Source organism: Aethalodelphis obliquidens, unplaced genomic scaffold, assembly GCF_003676395.1.
Source record: "Aethalodelphis obliquidens isolate GAN/ISIS:26980383/991018 unplaced genomic scaffold, ASM367639v1 scaffold41, whole genome shotgun sequence".
In the NCBI taxonomy this organism is placed as follows: Eukaryota; Metazoa; Chordata; class Mammalia; order Artiodactyla; family Delphinidae; genus Aethalodelphis; species Aethalodelphis obliquidens.
The window spans coordinates 16,686,327-16,704,608 of record NW_020837985.1 but is presented as its reverse complement, the minus strand read 5'-3'; the positions used below and the strand labels follow the sequence as shown (position 1 = coordinate 16,704,608).

General features: G+C 57.9%; 1 protein-coding gene across 2 annotated transcripts in view; it reads left to right on the top strand.

Moving 5' to 3' along the window:
• Window positions 1-18,282, top strand: part of ZC3H3 (zinc finger CCCH-type containing 3) — an 82,725-nt gene that overhangs the window by 54,680 nt on the left and 9,763 nt on the right. For both annotated transcript variants that reach the window (XM_027132153.1, XM_027132152.1), the window contains exons 6-9: window positions 5,194-5,236; window positions 5,311-5,472; window positions 5,555-5,624; window positions 7,490-7,621. In XM_027132153.1, coding sequence (XP_026987954.1) covers window positions 5,194-5,236; window positions 5,311-5,472; window positions 5,555-5,624; window positions 7,490-7,621 — 407 coding nt within the window. The remainder of the gene's footprint in view (window positions 1-5,193; window positions 5,237-5,310; window positions 5,473-5,554; window positions 5,625-7,489; window positions 7,622-18,282) is intronic.

The following is an 18,282-nucleotide window of genomic DNA, read 5'->3' as shown; positions in this document are numbered from 1 at the left end:
TTGCTTGGCTAAGCCGCCTCTGATTTTCTGTGTTTTGCTCCTGGACAAAGGAGGTGAGCCGGGTATGGTGAACACGGCCTGGGCGAGTGAACACCTGGGGCTGCGGTGCCTAATCGCTTTGGCAACGCCCCGCTGTGCCTGGAGGCCGCCACCACCACGTGCGCCTCCGCGGCCTGGGAAACAGGCCGCAGAGAAGGAGATGCTTTGGATTTGCTTATTGTGCACATTAACTAGAAGAATAGTTTGGTTTCAGTCCAGTTTTGCTCTTTTCCTCTGCTGTCGAAAAGGGAGAAAAACAAGGGGAGGTTGCAGGTGGTATGGGGATTGCACAGGCCCAGCTACCCAGCCCCAGCCCGACCCGCCCAAAGGGGCAGGAGGGAGAAGAGGCCCGGGCCAGGGAGGAGGCAGGGCGTGGGTGACCCTCCTGGAAGCCCTCCCTCTCTTCTCCCAGGGCCTCTGTCTGTTGGCCTGGGGCGCCTGGCTGCCTAATTCCAGGCCAGGTGCCCCGGGCTCCCCAGGACAGGCACTCTGCCTGTTTCCTACCTTGAGGGGTTGGGCTGTGTGACCTCTCAGGGCCTCTGCCTTGACCTCGAGAGCTTGGTGGTGGAGGAGCAGGTGCAGAGGCTTGGCTGGGCCTCCTCGGGGGCCTTGGTGAGACTCAGCCCCGAGGGGCTGCCGCCTTGGGTCAGGGGATGCCCTGAGGCAAGGCGGGTAGATATGCTGTCCCACCCGGATTGCCTAGCGGGCCTGTAGCACGTGTGCTCGTAGTCTGTGGGGCCCACACGCAGCTGTGGGCATCTCAGAGGGCAGGGACCTCAGACCTCCTCTGTCCATGGCCGCTTCCAGCCTGCTGCTTCCCCTGAGCCAGGCCCCTCCCAGGGCTGCCGCAGCCAGGCCTGCTGGCGGGCTGGACAGGGCCGTGGGTGCCCAGACATCCAGAGAAACGCACAGGGCTTGCAGCGGCCGCTCGGCGGAGTGGCCATCCGGCGGCCCGAGGGACCAAGCCTCTCCGTGGGCCCGACCTCTGGCCCCAGCTATGCCCGAGCCCCCCCACCCCACCCTCACGACCGGCCCAGCAGGCAGGACCCCCGCTCCGCTCCCTGCTGTCCTCCCTTGGGCTGGACAGGTTGTGGTTTGGGGCTGTCCTGGCCCTCGCCGGGACCCTGGGCTGCACGTGAGCCTGATCCGAAATGGGCCGGTGGGCCTGTGGGACGGGGCTGCACCCGCCACCTGGGCTCCTTGCGTCCCCTCGCATCCCTCACGCCTGCATCCAGGCGGAGGAGAGGCGCCTGGAGGCTGAGAGGAAGAAGCGGGTTTGGACTCAGCCTGCCCACAGGCATCGCGGGGCCCCACGTTCGAGCTGCCTGCTGGGCGCTGGGCCCCGGGTCTGAGCCGGCTGCTGCCCCGGGGTGTGGTCAGAGCAGGTGGGAGGGGCCGGCGTTAGGGACTGTGGGGCACGGCCCTGCCGCCTGAGCTGGCAGCTGGCCGGGGAGGGGGCTGCGACACTTCTCCCCGGGGAGGATGCCACGCTGAGATGAGCCCGCTGCCCTCCAAGTGCTGAGCTCCGCAGAATCCCACCTCCCCGCTCAGAGCAGCAGGGACAGGACAGCTGCAGGGTAGCGCCCTGGCCTTCCCCACCCGTCTCCCCCCAGCCCTCCAGCCTCTGGGCGATTAGGTGAGGAAGGGGTGGGGGGGGCTCCTCCCTGCTGACCCGCCCCTGCAGGCCACAGCTGCCCATACCCTGCTGACTAGCCTGCTGGCTGCCAAGGGGCAGCCCTGGGGCTCAGCCCTCCCGCCTCAGGGTCGGGGCAGGGAGGTGGGGTTTGGAGCACAGACCACAGGGCAGCCTGTCCTGGGGGCATGAGGCCGGCCCAACACAGCACCAGCTGCCTGAACCCCCATACGGGTGGCCGATTCTTGGCTATAAGGAAGGTGGATTGCTCCCAGCTGTGGGAATGCCTGTGGACCAGCAGCCCACTTAGGTGAATGATAATTAAAGAAATAAATTTTCTCCTCCGGAGTCGACAGAACTTTGACTCCAGCGAGAAAGTGCAGGCCTCCTTGGGAGGGGGCGGGGGCTCCCCCCCCTCCTGGCTGCCGGCCTCTCTGGGACAACACCAGCCCCTGGTTGGGGTGCCTGATCCATCCCAGGCTTCGTTGGGGAGAGCCTTGCCCTGCCCAGCTCCCGAGCCCCAGGGGCAGGGCCTTCTAGCAGGCACACCTTGCTTCCCTGGAACCCCGGGGCCAAGCACTTCCTCCCAGGTCTAAGGTCTGCCCACCCAGAGGGCCCAACCCTGGGACCCACCCCCCCACATGCTTTGGCCTGGAACCTGGCGAGGGTCCTCCCAGGCGGGGGCTCTGATGGGGCTCCACTGGGCCTGGCCTGTGCCTCGGCCCCAAGAGCCAGCAGGTCCCTGCGGTGGAGCAGAAGCCGCGAGTCCCCCTGCCAGAGCCGCCTTGCTCAGCCTGAGCTGCAGGCCTGGCTCCCAGGCTTCTTCTGAGCCCCAGGCCCCAGACCAGGGCAGACGGAGGCTGTGGTGGGCAGTTTCCCTGCTGCTGACCTGCCACCACGTGCCCTGGGCAGGTAGTGTGGGGCGGGGTGGGGGTGGGGGCGGTCTGAGTCGCTGCCTGGGCGGGGGCTGCCTCACCGCCTGAGTCTGTTTTGGGAAGACCCCTGGGAAGTGCAAGCTCTCCAGAAGGCTCAGTGCCTCCTGCTCTGCGGTGGCCAAGGGTTTTCCGCTGAACGTTTCAGCGCCTCCACACCGCTTTTCGAACAGCTACTTCATGTGCCTGTTTTAGCGCTGCAGAGTACTTGGAGAGGCGCCGCCTGTGCTTGTAAAACTCCTGCGGGGCCCTGCACTGGCGTGTTTGTAAGAGCAGAAGTGGACAGAGGAGTAAACCTGCCCTCACCCCCCCTGCCCCCCCCCGCCCTGCCGCCCCGACCAGAGGCCAGGCCTGCGGGCGGGTCTGACAGGCAGGCGCATGACGCCAGTGGCCCCTGGCGGGAGCAGATGGCGCCACGGCGTCACTGGCGGCCTGGGCGACTGCCCCGGAAGCCGCGCTCACCGACAGTGATCAGATTGCACTGTCACCCTCAGGCTGGCAGGCGGAGGGCCACTGCGTGCCATCTGGACTGGCCTCCACTGCCACCCCGAGGATGGGTGTCCCCGGCCTGGAAACCAGACTCCAGTATGGCCTGGAGCCGTCCTAAGACCCCCTCCCCGCCAGCCCTCACGCTCTGAGCCCCCTCTCTCCCTTCTGTGTCATCGCGTTCCCTTCCCCCATTCACACACAGTAACGCAGCCGCCTGGGCCGCCGTGCAGAGCACTTCCCTCCCGCGGGGGTCTCGCGGCACAGCCCTGGAGCCGCCTTTTTTAACTTGAGGAGACCGAGGCTCAGAGGAGGGCGGACACTGGCCAGAGGGCACTGGCCCAGGACGGGCTCACAGAGCGTCCAGGGAGCGGCAGGGCTTAGCAGAGGGTGGGCTGCGGAGGAGGGCGTCTCAGGGTCCGGCCTGTGGGGCGCAAAGGGGTTTGGGTTTGGACAGGCCGAGTGAAGTGTCAGAACACTGGTGTGACTGGGTGTGGAGCTCGGGAGACCAAGCTGAGCGGGCCCTGGGAAAGGACGCCCTGGGGCGAGCCAGGGAGAGGGCCCTACAGGTGACAGGAGGGCCGCCTGCCCAGGCCTCCCACGCGGCTCCGGCTCCGGTGGGGGGGGGGGCTCAGGGCCAGGCAGCTTGGGGGCGTCCCTTTTTAAACCTGGGATGCTTTGTCATCGCCTCAGGTCCCTAGAATTTCTGAGTGATGTCACTCGTGCCTCCTGCTGCCGGATCCATTTCAGCAGCTGCCTGTGGGAAACCGGATCTGGTCTGGGAAGGGTCATGTGTGTGTTGAGGAACTGTGGCCATCCTGAGCAGCTCTCACCCTGCCCGGCCCGCCTTGGTCCTGGGGAGTGACCTGGTATCAAAAAGGCAGGCGGGAGCCGTGTATTAGCCCGGATGCCCCTTCTGTAGGGTGAGCTCACACTGCAGAAGACAGTGCCACCCGCCTGCCCCACATCCCCTGCCCCCAGGGCCCAGCCCCACCCAAACCCCAGCTGCCCTGGCTGCGCGTCCACCTGTTCCCTTCCTGTCGCCACTGACCACTCTGTGAGCAACTCCCCTTCAGGCCACAATCGGTGACCTCAGAAAGGCCTTGCTTGGTCTGTGCCCTTGGGGTTTTGAGGAGTGTCTTACACGGTGCCTCCGAAACTGTGCGGAGCGGGTACCCGCCAGGGCCTCCAGCCACACGACACAGGCCGCCGTCGGCACATGGCTTCCTCAGGGCCTGGGAGTGAGGACTTCAGGATTTGTGGCCATACACATCTTTTTTGTTTTTATCTTACGACGCTTTAAATAAGCTATTCTTAGCTACTGCAGAACCAGGTGGCATTCCCAGACCCCACTCAGGTCACGCGTCCCTGGGTTCTCCTCCAGGCAGAGGGAGGTGGCGGGGAAGCCCCACCACCCACTGTTCCTGGGACCACTTGCCTTGAGGCAAGACTACGGGCCCAGGACTTCCCGGGTGTTGCAGAGGTTAAGAATCCTCCTGCCAACGCAGGGGACACGGGTTCGAACCCTGGTCCGGGAAGATCCCACATGCCGCGGAGCAGCTAAGCCCGTGCACCACAACTGCTGAGCCTGCGCTCTAGAGCCCGTGAGCCACAGCTACTGAGCCCGCGTGCCGCAACTACTGAAGCCCGCGTGCCTAGAGGTCATGCTCCGCAACAAGAGAAGCCACCGCAGTGAGAAGCCCGCGCACCGCTACGAAGAGTAGCCCCCGCTCGCCGCAACTAGAGAAAGCCCATGCATAGCAATGAAGACCCAACGCAGCCAAAAATTAATTAATTAATTAATTAATTAAAAAACAAAGACCACTGGCCGGCAACCAGGGTGGCCTCGAGGAGCTGTGCCACCAGACCTGGTCCCTGAGCCTTCGTCCCCGTCTGCTTCTGCTGTCTCGCCTCGGCCTCTCCCCTGCACAGGGCTGGGAGGGGGCCTGGCAGGGGCCCAGGAGGGCAAGCGGTTTTCTGGAGGGGTGGCAGTGCCTGAGCTGAGGGTGGGGCATCCCAGGGGGCCGGTGCCAGGCAGGTGAGCAGGGAGAGGGCAGAGCCGGGGCGGTGGGCCTGGAGTGACCCGGCCTCTCTCCACCACAGGCCGCTTGGACCCTGCCAGCAGCTGCAGCCGCTCCCTGGCCAGGTACGTCCCTTGGGGTTGGGGGCGGGGGTGCTCCCCGTCCTCCCGGGGCTCACGGACGTCTGCCCCCTCCCCAGCCGGGCTGTGCAGCGCAGCCTGGCCATCGTGCGGCAGGCGCGGCAGAGGCGGCGGCGGAGGAAGGAGGAGTACTGCATGTACTACAACCGCTTCGGCAGGTGCAACCGCGGCGAGCACTGCCCCTACATCCACGACCCCGAGAAGGTGGCCGTGTGCACCAGGTGCGCCCACTGGGGCCTCCCTGCGGGTGGGGTGGGGGCTTCCCCGGGCTCCTCGCCCCTCAGACCCTCCCTGTTTGCTTAGGTTTGTTCGGGGCACGTGCAAGAAGACGGACGGGACCTGCCCCTTCTCGCACCACGTCTCCAAGGAGAAGGTGAGTTTTCCCCTGTCCCCTGCGCCCGTGGGGCCGGGGGTGGGACCTGGAGGCTCTGCCCCTCCGTCCCGCCACGTGCCCGGTGGCCCCTAGGTGTAGGGCCGGGCCGTGGCGGAGGGGGGCGCACAGTGCGGGGAGCTCTGAGGTCAGGGGTCAGTGCTGGCCGGAGGGCCGCCCACCGCGCGGAGCGGGGGCTGCAGCGGGTCAGAGGAGGCGGGATCCGGCGGAGGCGCTGCTGCTGCTGCAGCTTTTCCCCTTGAGGAACTTGAAAAGAATCAGCATTTTTCTTCCTAGTAGAGCTTCGAAACTCTGCTGTGAGCAATTTGGAAATTCACGTCGAGTTTCGGGTTCATTAGCTCCGGCTCCAAAGCTGGTGCAGGCTCTGAGCTGTCTAACGCAGAAGCCCCGCACCAGCGCCCTGAATTAATGTTATTGTTATTTGTGTGGACGTGCTGGGTGCAAACAAGGTTAATTGAAATGAGAACGCAGTTTCCTCTTGATGCTGACAGCTAGAGGAGTACCGTTTGGTGCAAGAGTTGGCTTTATTACCCCTTTTTATTAGCGCTAATTTGGGTCCTGTATCAAAACGCACATTAAGGGAATTGTCTGCAGCTGCAGCACTGCCGGCCGCAGGCCGCCGCTCCCCGCTCCCTTCTGCGCTGCAGTTAAAAGACAATTAAAAATAGTCTCCTCGCTAAATCACCCTTTGTTTCTCTGCTTTCTCTCCTTCCCTCCTCAGCTGTAGTCGTATTCAGCTGCCCCCGACCCCACACCTCTCCCCAGAAAAGTGGCTTTTTGAAGCTTCTGTGTGTCCTCTGCAGGCAGGCGGGAGTCCAGTGGGGTGCAGTGAGGAGTCCGGCCAGGAGAGGCCAGCAGCGGGGGGTGCCCGGGGACCACGTGGGCAGGGCAGGCAGGTCTGACAGCGGAGGGAGGAGGCCCCCGAGAGGTATCAGGCCTGTGGAAGGTGTGAGACCTACAGGGTGACAGCCGTGTGAGCTCCTGGCAAGGTTCCATCCCGCCAGGAGGCTGGCCTGCTGGAGGGGCAGGGCTCACCCCAGGGGCCCCAACCGAGGAGTCAGCCTGGGCGACTTCAGAGGCACACACCCTCCCCTCCCGCTGTCTGCTGGCCCTCAGGCCTCAGTCCCCCCACGGGGGGAGAAGGGGGGCTGCCCACCCTGTGTCCCCCACCAGGTCTCCCCTGGACCCACCTGCCGACGGGCCAGGGTGCTGGGAGCCTGCCCCCTGCACCAGTCCTCCACAGTGCCCGCCTGCGTTCAGTGCTCAGCAGAGCCCCGTGGCCAGGCTTCACCAGGCCAAGTCAGGTCTCCAGTTCACGGATGCTGCCAGGTGTCCACGCATCAGGCAGCTGGAAACTCTGCTGGATTTCAGGCCCTATGGGCTGACACCCCACCTAGAGCCCCCATGCACCGCCTCCCTCCTACCCCCTAGCCCTGCTCTTCTAGACCAACCTCCTCCTGGCCCATGCCACCCCAGCCCTACACCCTGGAAACCAGGCAGGCTCGGGGCAGGTGATGGACTCACGTGACAGCACATCTGGGCCTGAGCCAGCCTGCTGGGCTGGGTCCCCCGTCTCAGTATCCTCATCTGGACCGTGTGAGGGCAGACGAGCTCTGCCCGGGCGACCACACCTTCTGGGGAGGCTGAGGGTCTGACTTCAGGGTGGGCGGCCCCTCCTGCTGGCCAGCGCTGTGTTTATTTCCACAGTCAGTGTGTGGCTCATGCCTGGCGGTGGAGCCCTGGGTGGGGCCCTGGGATCCTGGCGTTCCTGCCTGTGAAGTGGGGTGAGGAGGGGGGCTCGGGGGAAGTGGCCTGCCCTCAGCCTCACTGCCTTTCCACCCCCCCAGATGCCTGTGTGCTCCTACTTCCTGAAAGGGATCTGCAGCAACAGCAACTGTCCCTATAGTCACGTCTACGTGTCCCGCAAGGCGGAGGTCTGCACCGACTTCCTCAAAGGCTACTGCCCACTGGGTGCGAAGGTGAGGGGCGTGGGTGGTAGGAGGGGCTCGCGGGTGTGTCCTCGCCCGTCACGCTCACTTGTGGGCTCAGCCCAGCACAGCACCGGGGCTGCCGTTGTGGGAAAGCCCCCAGCAGCTGAGCAGCCCTCGGCGCCGCAGCTCCTTCTGGGAGGGCCCGCCCCCACGGGCCTGCGGGGCTGGGGGGAGGCTGCACGGGCCGTGGGGGACCCTGGAGAGGCCTCCTCGGTCCCGGTGCCCCGAGAGGGAGCCTCCTCACCGGCCTAGGGGCTGCAGCAAGGCCCGCTGCCACCCTTTCCCCACACACTTGTGAGTGACCGCCCTGCCTCGGGGACCCGTGGTCTGCCGTGGGGGACCAGGCCTGGGCCCTGGGCATGGGGATCGCGTGTCAGTGCGGGGCCAGCTCCCCGGCCCCGGCCCCCGCGTTGCGCACCGCACCCCTCCCTTCCTGTGCCCGGCTCTCTGCAGTCGGTGGAGCCCTTCCCCGAATCCTCTTCCTCCTGCCCCAAGCCTAAGGGCTGGGCCGGCTCCGCAGACCCTGGGCCCCAAGCAGAGCCAGTGGTGACCCTGAGGGCGGCCCTTCCTGGAGGCGGGGCCCAGCAGGCAGCTCCAGAGCAGCCCAGGTGGGGGGTGGGGCAGGACCCCCAGAGGCTGGGGATGATTATTGTTAGAGATTCCATTTAAATGAAAATACCAAAGCGGTCTTTAAGGTCTGCCTCTATTAGTGGAAGTGCTTACTGCGTCCCTTTCGGGCTGCGAGGCTGCCCCGTGATGGATAGCAGCTTGTAATTATAGGTGGGAAAAGCGCTGAGCAGGCCGGATCCGTGGGAGCAGAAGCAGCAGCAGCAGCCTGGGCCGGCGAGGGTTAATTTTATTCTAAATAATATAAAAAGTGCTGAGTCGTCACCTTGCTCCTGAAGTGGAAGTCCTCAGGTGGGCCCCAGAGAGTTGATAATATTCCACCGAATCCAGTGGAATTGTTAACCTTGCTTCATAAAGCGCTGGCTTGTTAAAGAGGCGCGTTCCCTTTTCTTGTGAATAATTTAGGTCCGGAGTAGGTCTCTGCCCCTTCCCCTTCCGGGTGCCGGGTGCTGCTCCTGGGCCTGAGGCTCAGAGGTCAGCCCCTCGTGTCTCCTCACTTTGTCCCTCCGGACTCAGGACACTTGGGGACACGGCGTCCTCCTGTAGGACGCCTGTCACTTCGGGTGGTCCAATGGCCACATGTCACAGGGTCACCGCCACAGAGCTTTCTGCGCAGCCCCGAGTCCCGTCACTCCTGGCGCTGGCGGTGGGGTCGCCTTGGTCCCTTGCTGTCGGGTCCGTGGAGCAGCTGTTAATGCGCGTGCCGTGGGGGACGCCACTGTGAGGCGCGGCGCTAACAGCCCTGCTGCTCTGTCCACCGCACTCGGAGCACCGTCACCAGCGCTGCCCTCAGAGGGAGAGTGCCCCTTCCCTGCCTGCACCCACCGGGAGCGGGTAGCAGTGCAGACTCCGCGACTCCCACCGGGACCTCACTGTCGCTGTCCAGTTGCTCACGTGGTCCCCAGGGTGCCTTCTGGCGCTGCAGGACACGCACCCCGCCCTGGAACGGCCATCCCTCCCGGCACCCTGGCTCCTCTTCCTTGTGTTCACAGCTTGTGGTCAGGGTGCTCACTGCAGCTGGGGTGTCGCACGTCTCCCGCGCCTCCTGCTGCAGCTCACGTGCAGTCTCATTCGCGGCCACCTCTGTACCGACAGCCCCCGCCCAGCTGCGTCCCGGCCCTTGTGCTCCCTCACATACTCTCCTCGACCTCCTTCTCACCCTGCCTGTGCGTGTGTCAGGGTCCGGGCTTCCAGGGGCGCTCTGCCTGCTGGAGAGGCCCCTCCGCCCCTGTCCCCTGCTTCCTCCTGCCCTTTGGAGGCTCTTTGTCCTGGCATATCAGTCTTTGGAGTCACAGACAGCGTCTCCTTGTCACCGCCTGATAACTTGCCCCGGGTACCCTTTCTCAGGCTGAAATCCTTCCTGTTTTTATGGGAGCGTCCTTCCATTTTTCTCCATGTGGGTCTGGTTCCAGGATCTGCCCCCACTCAAGGCCACGCGCCCCTCCTGTACCTTCTCCAGTTTGGCTTTACGAGCTGCAGTGAGGCGGGGTGGAGGTGAGGCTCCGGTTGGGGCTCAGACCCCAGTCCACTCGCGGCCGTGGCCCTGCACAAGTTGTTCACCCTCTGGGCCTCGGTTTCCTTTCTGTAAAATTGGGATAACGGTAGTACTTACCACGTAGGAAGCTTGTGAAGATTAAGACGTTAGTGCAGGGGGCTTCCCTGGTGGCGCAGTGGTTGAGAGTCTGCCTGCCAATGCAGGGGGCACGGGTTCAAACCCTGGTCCGGGAAGATCCCACCTGCCACAGAGCAACTAAGCCCGTGTGCCACAACTACTGAGCCTGCGCTCTAGAGCCTGCGAGCCACAACTACTGAGCCCCCGTGCCGCAACTACTGAAGTCCGCGCACCTAGGGCCTGTGCTCCGCAGTAAGGGAGGCCACCGCAGTGGGAAGCACGCGCACCGCAACGAGGGGTAGCCCCCGCTCACTGCAACTAGAGAAAGCCCACTCGGAGCAACAAAGACCCAATGCAGCCATAAATAAATAAATAAGTAAGTAAGTAAATACGTACATACATTAGTGCAGTGCTTCACAGCCCTTTGAGCAGGCCCTGGGGTGTCAGGGAGGCTCCGGTGTCCCTGTTACCCAGCCTGTGGTGTGAGGTGCGACCTCGCTTCGCTTCTTCCACATAGTGAGCCTTTCCCCGCAGATACGTGCTAAGCTGTCCGTTCTTTCCTCTCCGATTTGTGGGGCCACTTTTTAAAGCCATCTCTATTGAGGTGCGGTTTACACATCGCCCCGTTCATCTGTTGGGCAGGTGTGCGATTCAGTAGGTTTTAGTAAGTTTACGAAGTTGTGCAGCCATCACCACCCCCCGGTGCTGGAGCGTTTCCGTCACCCCAGGACATTCCCTCGACCCTTTCTGTGGTCGGTCCTGTCTCTGCTGCCCCCCCCACCCCCAGGACACACTAACGTACCTCCGTCTGCGTGAACCAGTCTTTTGTGGGCAGCGCACGCGAGGGAGTCCTACCATGCAGACTTCGGTGTCTGGCTTCTGTCGTGAACGTGTTTCTGAGGATCGTCGGGCTGTGGTCTCGAGCAGCACACGAGCGGCCCTCCACTGTGTGCAGAGACCGCTTTCTGTTTCTCCGCTCGTCGGGGGATGGGCACTTGGGTTGTGGCCAGTGGGGCTGTTGGAGTGAGCCTGCTGTGAGCGTCTGCGGGTCTCAGTGTGGACACAGCCTGCAGGGATAGCCGCCTGCACCGGTCCAGCTCCCACCAGGAATGAGTGAGGGTCTCATTTTGTCACCTCCTTGCCAGCGCCTGCCAGCCCTGTCACCCGTTTAAGTGCACAGGACAGTGGTCTTTGGTGTATTACATTTTTAATTTTGTAACTGTAGTAAACTAAATATAACATAAAATTTGCCCTTGTTGAGCATACAGTTTAGTGGCATTAATTACATTTATAATACTGTACAACACCACCACTGTCTATTTCCAAAACTTTTCCATCACCCCAAACAGAATCTCTATAAAGAGTCGGCAATGACTTCCTGTTCCCCCTCTCTCTCCAACTCCTGGCAACCACAGATCTACATTTCGTCTCCATGAATCTGCCTCTTCTAGATATTTAACATAAGTGGAATCTTACAGTATTTGTCCATTCATGTCAGGTTTCTCCCGCTGAGCACCATGCGTTCAGGGTTCACCCCTTTTGTGGCTGAGCGACGGCCCATCGTGCGTCCAGACCACACTCGTCTGTCCCCTCCTCTGGGGATGGACACGGGGGTTGTACCTTTTGCATGCTGTGACCATCAACGTACGAGTGGCTCTTCAGGTTACTCCTGTCACTTCCTTTGGGTAGAGAGGCACCAGGAGTGGAATTGCCGATTATACGATAATCCTGTATTTAGCTCTTTGAGGGACCACTGGACTTTTCCGTAATGACTGCACTGTTCGCGTCCCCACCAGCAGCGCCCGAGGGTTTCGCTTCCTCCACATCCTCACCCGTGACTTACCTTCCTCATTGGTTAATAGCCATCCAGCGTGTGGCATCTGCCTGTGGTTTCAGTTCACAGTGCCTTAGAAATTAATGATGTTGGACATATTTTCACATGCTTCTTGGTCACTGGTCTATCTTCTTTGGAGAAATTTCTCTTCAAGTCCTTGCCTTTTTTCCTTTTTTTTGGCTGTGCCCCGTGGCACGTGGGATCTTAGTTCCCCGACCAGGGATCAAGCCCGTGCCCCCTGCATTGGAAGCATGGAGTCTTAACCACTGGACCACCAGGGAAGTCCCTTCTGCCCATGTTTGAATTGGGTTGTTTGGGAGTTTTTTGTTGTTGTTGAGTTATAGGAGTTCTTTATATATTCTGAATACTAACCCCTTATTGGAGATATGATTTGCATATTTCTCTTCTGTGCGTTGTCTTTTCACTCTCTTGGTAGTGTACTTTGATGCACAGAAGTTTTTCATTTTGTTTAAGTGCAATTTATTTATTTGTTTTTCTATTGCCTGTGTTTTTAGTGTGATATCTAACTTATTTTTGTCAAGTCCAATGTCATGAAGCTTTTCCCTTGTGTTTCCTCATAAGAGTTTTATAGTTTTAGCTCTAAAGTTTAGGTCTGTGGTCCATTTTGAGTTAATTTTTGCATATGGTATTAAATAAGGACCCAACTTCATTCTTTTGCAAATGGATATCCAGTTTTCCCAGCACCACTTTTTAAAAAATATTTATTTATTTGGTTGCACCGGATCTTAGTTGCAGCAGCCGAGCTCCTTAGTTGCGGCACCAGGGCTCCTTAGTTGTGGTGTGCGGGCTCCTTAGTTGTGGCATGTGAACTCTTAGTTGCGGCATGCATGTGGGATCTAGTTCCCTGACCAGGGATCGAACCCAGGCCCCCTGCATTGGGAGCACAGAGTCTTATCCACTGTGCCACCAGGGAAGTCCCAGCACTGCTTGTTGAAAAGACTGTCCTTTCCCCATTGAATGATCTTGACACCATTGTTGAAAATTTATTGACCATACTTGGGATGGTTTATTTCTGGCTTCTCTTTTCTATTACATAGGTCTGTATGTTTGTGTTTTGATTACTATAGCTTTATAATAAGTTTTGAAATCAGGAAATATGCATCCTTCAAACTTTGTTCTTCTTTGCCAAGGTTGTTTTGGCTATTTGGGGTTCCTTGAGATTCCATGTAAATTTTTGGATGGGTTTTTCTATTTCTGTTTTTTTTTTTTTTTACCAGGCCTTTTGGATTTTAATAGGGATTGCATTAGCTCTGTATATCACTTTCGGTAGTATTGTCATCTTAACAATACTAGGTCTTCCAGTACATGAATGCATGATGTGTTTTCATTTATTTAGACCTTCATTAATTTCTTTCAGCAGTATTTTTAGTTTGCAGTGTATAAGTCTTTTGCCTCCTTGGTTAAATTTACTTACTCCTGAGTGTTGGGCTTCCCTGGTGGCACAGTGATTAGGAATCCGCCTGCCAATGCAGGGGACACGGGTTCGAGCCCTGGTCCGGGAATATCCCACATGCCGCAGAGCAACTAAGCCCGTGATCCACAAGTACTGAGCCTGCGCTCTAGAGCCCACGAGCCACAACTACTGAGCCCACGTGCCACAACTACTGAAGCCCGAGCGCCTAGAGCCCGCTCTCTGCCACCGCGGGGAGAAACCCCCGCACCGCAATGAAGAGTAGCCCCCACTCGCTGCAACTAGAGAAAGCCCGCGCGCAGCAACGAAGACCCAGTGCAGCCATCCATAACTAAATAAATCCTGAGTGTTTTATACTTTTTGATGTTATTTAAATGGGATTGTTTTTTAATTTCCTTTTTAGATCATTCATTATAAATGTATAGTAATGCAGTTGATTTTTTTTTTTTTTTTTTTTTGCCGTACGCGAGCCCCTCACTGCTGTGGCCCCTCCCGCCGCAGAGCACAGGCTCCGGACACGCAGGCCCAGCGGCCATGGGTCACGGGCCCAGCTGCTCCACTGCACGTGGGATCCACCTGGACCGGGGCACGAACCCGTGTCCCCTGCATCGGCAGGCGGACTCTCAACCACTGCGCCACCAGGGAAGCCCCTGCAGTTGATTTTTGTGTGTTCATTTTATATCCTAAAATTTTGCTGAATTCACTTATTAACTCTAACAATTTTTTTGTGGATTCTTTAGGGTTTTCTACATACAAGATCATGTCATCTGCTAACAGAGATAATTTTCTTCCTTTTTGATTTGGATGCCTTTTAGTCTTTTCTCTCTCCCTCCCCCCCCCCCCCCCCCCCCCTCCCTTCTTTTCTTCCTTCCTTTTTTTTGCCGAATTGCTCCGGCTAGAGCTTCTAGTACTACGTTGAATAAAAGTGAACAACGGGGCTATCCTAGCTTTCAGTCTTTCACTGTTGAGTATGCTGTTAGCTAAGGGCTTGTCGTACGTGGCCTTTATTATGTTGAGGTTATTCTCTTCCAGTCCTAGTTTATTTGGTGTTTTTATTGTGAAAATGTGTTGAGTCCTGTCAAATCTTTTTTGTGTCAATTGAGATGATCGTGTGGGGTTTTTCCCTTCATTCTATTAAGCTGGGCAGTGAACACATGGATCACGTTGATCAGTCACGATTATATGGATTGCTTTTTGGATGTTGGACCATCTTTGCATTCCGAGACTGAATCCCACTGGATCACGAGGTATAATCCTTCTAATATGCCACTAGTTCAGTTTTATAGTATTTTGTTGAGGATTCACATCTGTATTCATAAGTAATATTGATCTGTAGTTTCCTTTTCTTGTAGTGTCTTTGTCTGGTCTTGGAATCAAGGTAAGACTAGCCTCATAGATTGTTTTGACTGTTGTAAGTTAGGAAGTATTCTTGCCTCTTCAGTTTTTTGGAAGAATCTAAGAAGAATAGGTATCAGTTCTTCTATACATGTTTAGTAGAGTTCACCTGTTGAAACCATCTGGTCTTGGGCTTTTCCTTGTGGGGAGGCTTTTGATTACTGATTCAGTCTCTGCACTATACAGTTGACCCTTGAACAGCACGGCGGGGGGCAGTCAGGGGCACCAACACCCTCCACCCCCCGGCGCAGTTGAAAATCCACATACAACTTTACAGCTATTCCTCCGTGTACGTGGTTCCCTGCCAGCTGCTCTTGGTGTGATGAGTCATTTCCTATTGAAACCTGGATGTTTGGGGCTGTTATGAGAGTCTGGATCTTATTTAAACCTTCTGTTTCAGCAGGTTTCCCCTGAGTCCACTCCAGGAGGTGGGCAGGGGGCGTGCAGGTAGAAATCCTGGTTCCCCCACTCGGCCTTCACTGACCCCTGCGGAGGGGTCTCCCTGGTGGTCCTAGGCGGATGGCAGTACTCGCTTCCCACTCAGCCTCCTCCGGCACCATCCTAGCAGGGCAGGGAGGGATGCCAGGGTCAAGGCTCGCCACTCAGCCTTTGCTGGCCCGGGTGCGAGGGAGCCACCCCTTATCCGCACCCACTGACACTTCCGAGTTGTCAACAACTTCTGCTCCGGGTCAGGATGACGAGGCAACAGGAAGTCCCAAGAGCCACCACCGCGTCACTTCTTGGGTCCCCAGGTCCCTGGTGGCCTGCCTCCTCTCCACCTTTTATGGTCTTCCTGCGGTTGTCAGGGTTTTGGTGGTGCTTAGTGGAGGAGTAGGGACAAATATGTCTCCTTCGTCTTCCAGGAAGTGGCAGTCCCTTCTATTTCTTTATTTTGCCAGTTTTGACTTATTTTCCCCCAGAAATTGATCTGTTTTATCGAGGTTTTCAATGTATTGGTGTGCCTTTGTGTGTATAACATTCCCCATTGCATCTTGAGCTCTTAACCTTTTCCATCTGTATTTAGTTGGCATTTTCTCGCCTTTTCTCTGGGCTGTCTCGCCCAAGGCTTGCCCATCTAATTGTCCTTTTCAGACAACAGGTCTCACCCTTGGGATCAGCTTCTGTTGCTGCAGGGCCCGGGTCTCGCAGTGGCCTCTGATGCCCTCAGAAGGAGTCCAGCGGGCACCTTGACTGGGAGGGGGCGACTTGTTCTCTGCGTGGGCCCCGGCACAGAGTGCTCGTCATTTATCGTGTGATAAGCATCTTCTTTGTGATCGTGTAGACTTACCGAAAAGTTGCAGATAGTGCAGAGAAGGGTCCGCGCACCCTTCACCCAGGCTCCTGCACTGCTAGTATCTTGTCTTTTTTTTAATATCATTTTGGTAAGTGCCATTTATTTATTTAGTTAGTTAGTTAGTTAGTTAAAATATTTATTTATTTATTTTTGGCTGCGCTGGGTCTCTGTTGCTGCACGTGGGCTTTCTCTAGTTGTGGCGAGCGGGGCCTCCTCTTAGTTGCGGTGCACAGGCTTCTCATTGCCGTGGCTTCTCTTGTTGCGGAGCACGGGCTCTAGGCGTGCGGGCTTCAGTAGTTGTGGCTCGCGGGCTTTAGAGCGCAGGCTCAGTAGTTGTGGCGCACGGGCTTAGTTGCTCCGCGGCGTGTGGGATCTTCCTGGACCAGGGCTCGAACCCGTGTCCCCTGCATTGGCAGGCGGATTCTTAACCACGGCGTCACCAGGAAGCCCCTAGCGTCTTACATAGCTGTCACTGTCTGTCAGAACTAAGAAGTCAGCGCTGGTGCGTTACCACCAGCTTAACCTGAGGCTTTGTTCGGATTTTACCCGGTTTCCCCCAAATTTCTGTTCTCTGTTCTAGGATATCCCACTGCATTTGGGTGCCAGTATTGGAATGAATGATGAAGTGGTTGAGGCAGGGCCCCCACGGACAGTGGCCAAGAGCAGGCGCACTCGAGAGGCCTGCAGCGGGGCCAGTGGTGGGCAGAGGGGGAGGGGGAGGGGGCTTCCAAGCTGGAAAAGGGGGCAGCTTTGGTTTGGGGGGTGGAAAGGAAGCTGGTGAGTCACCGGGGACGTTGATGGGCCCCCCAGTGGAGGTGTTGCTGGCTCCTGAGAGAGGACCTGGCCCCCGCGGGAGGGCAGAAATGAGTGGGCGGGACCCAGGTAGAGTGTGAGGGCCAACGGCCCCTGGGCCGCACCAGCATGTGGGGCTGCTGTGGACAAGCCAGACGGAAGAGTCCGACATGTTGCTGGCCAAGGAGGAGAGGACCCGCAGCCCCACGCCAGCTCCTCCACAGTCACCACCAGGCCTGGCGCAGTCGGCCAGCGGGGCCGTGCCCTGGACAGAGTGGCCCCCAGGAGCCGTGGTGGCTGAGGGGCGAGCTCAGGTGTGCGGCTCAGTGGTCCTCCTGGCCTCGCCCCTGCAGAAGGGCTTCGGGAGGGCAGGCTGGCGTCTTGGGGACAGTCTGTGCCGCGGGCTCTGCCGCCCCCGAGGGGACCAGGGCTTTAGAGCCCTTGGAGAGCGACGGCCACAGGCGCGGAGTGTGTGGCAGGTCGCTGTAGTCGGAACCTCCAGGCGACTCCCAGAGGCTGTGCCCACACGTTCATCGTGACGGCGCCCTCTGTTATCTTTTTGATCATTTTAAGGATTGAAAGCTACCTTGCATTTTTTAATTTGCTTTTCTCTGATTTAAATGAAGCAGAACGTCTTCCCTAATGTTTAAACCCCTTGTGCCTTCTCTTCTGAAAAATAGCTGGGGTTTTGTTGTTTTATTTTTAAGTGAATGTGGAGACATTTCTCCAGTGTGTCGGTTTTCTCTTACTGACTCATGGGAAATTTATAAAATATAAATGTGAACATAAAAATATATCATTGTGGGACTTCCCTGGTGATGCAGTGTTTAAGAATCTACCTGCCAATGCAGGGGACACGGGTTCGAGCCCTGGCCCGGGAAGATCCCACATGCCATGGAGCAGCTAAGCCCGCGAGCCACAACTGCTGAGCCCACGTACCACAACTACTGAAGCCTGTGTGCCTAGAGCCCGTGCTCCGCAACAAGAGAGGCCGCTGCAGTGAGAAGCCCGCACACCGCAGTGAAGAGTAGCCCCCGCTCGCTGCAACTAGAGAAAGCCCAGGCGCAGCAACAAAGACACAATGCAGCTAAAAATAAATAAATAAATATTTTTTTAAATTAAAAAAAATATATCTATATATAGCAATGTAAAATATTCTGAATATTAATCTTTTGTCATTCACATTAGTGGCAAGTATCTTCAGTTTGTCATTTATTTTTTTACTTCTTCGTGATGTTTCTTTTTAATATTTATTTATTTAGCTGCACTGGGTCTTAGTTATGGCATATGGGGTCTTTAGTTGCGGCATGTAGGATCCAGTTCCCTGATAGGGATCGAACCCAGGCCTCCTGCATTGGGACCACCAGGGAAGTCCCATCTTTGTGATGTATCTTGACAAACAAAAGCTCTTAATTTTTTTTTTTTTTTTTTTTTGCGGTACGCGGGCCTCTCACTGTTGTGGCCTCTCCCGTTGCGGAGCACAGGCTCCGGACGCGCAGGCTCAGCGGCCATGGCTCACGGGCCCAGCCGCTCCGTGGCATGGGGGACCTTCCCGGACCGAGGCGCAAACCCGTGTCCCCTGCATCTGCAGGCAGAGTCCCAACGACTGCGTCACCAGGGAAGCCCTATTTATGACTTCTGTGTGTCAAATATTACAGCATTA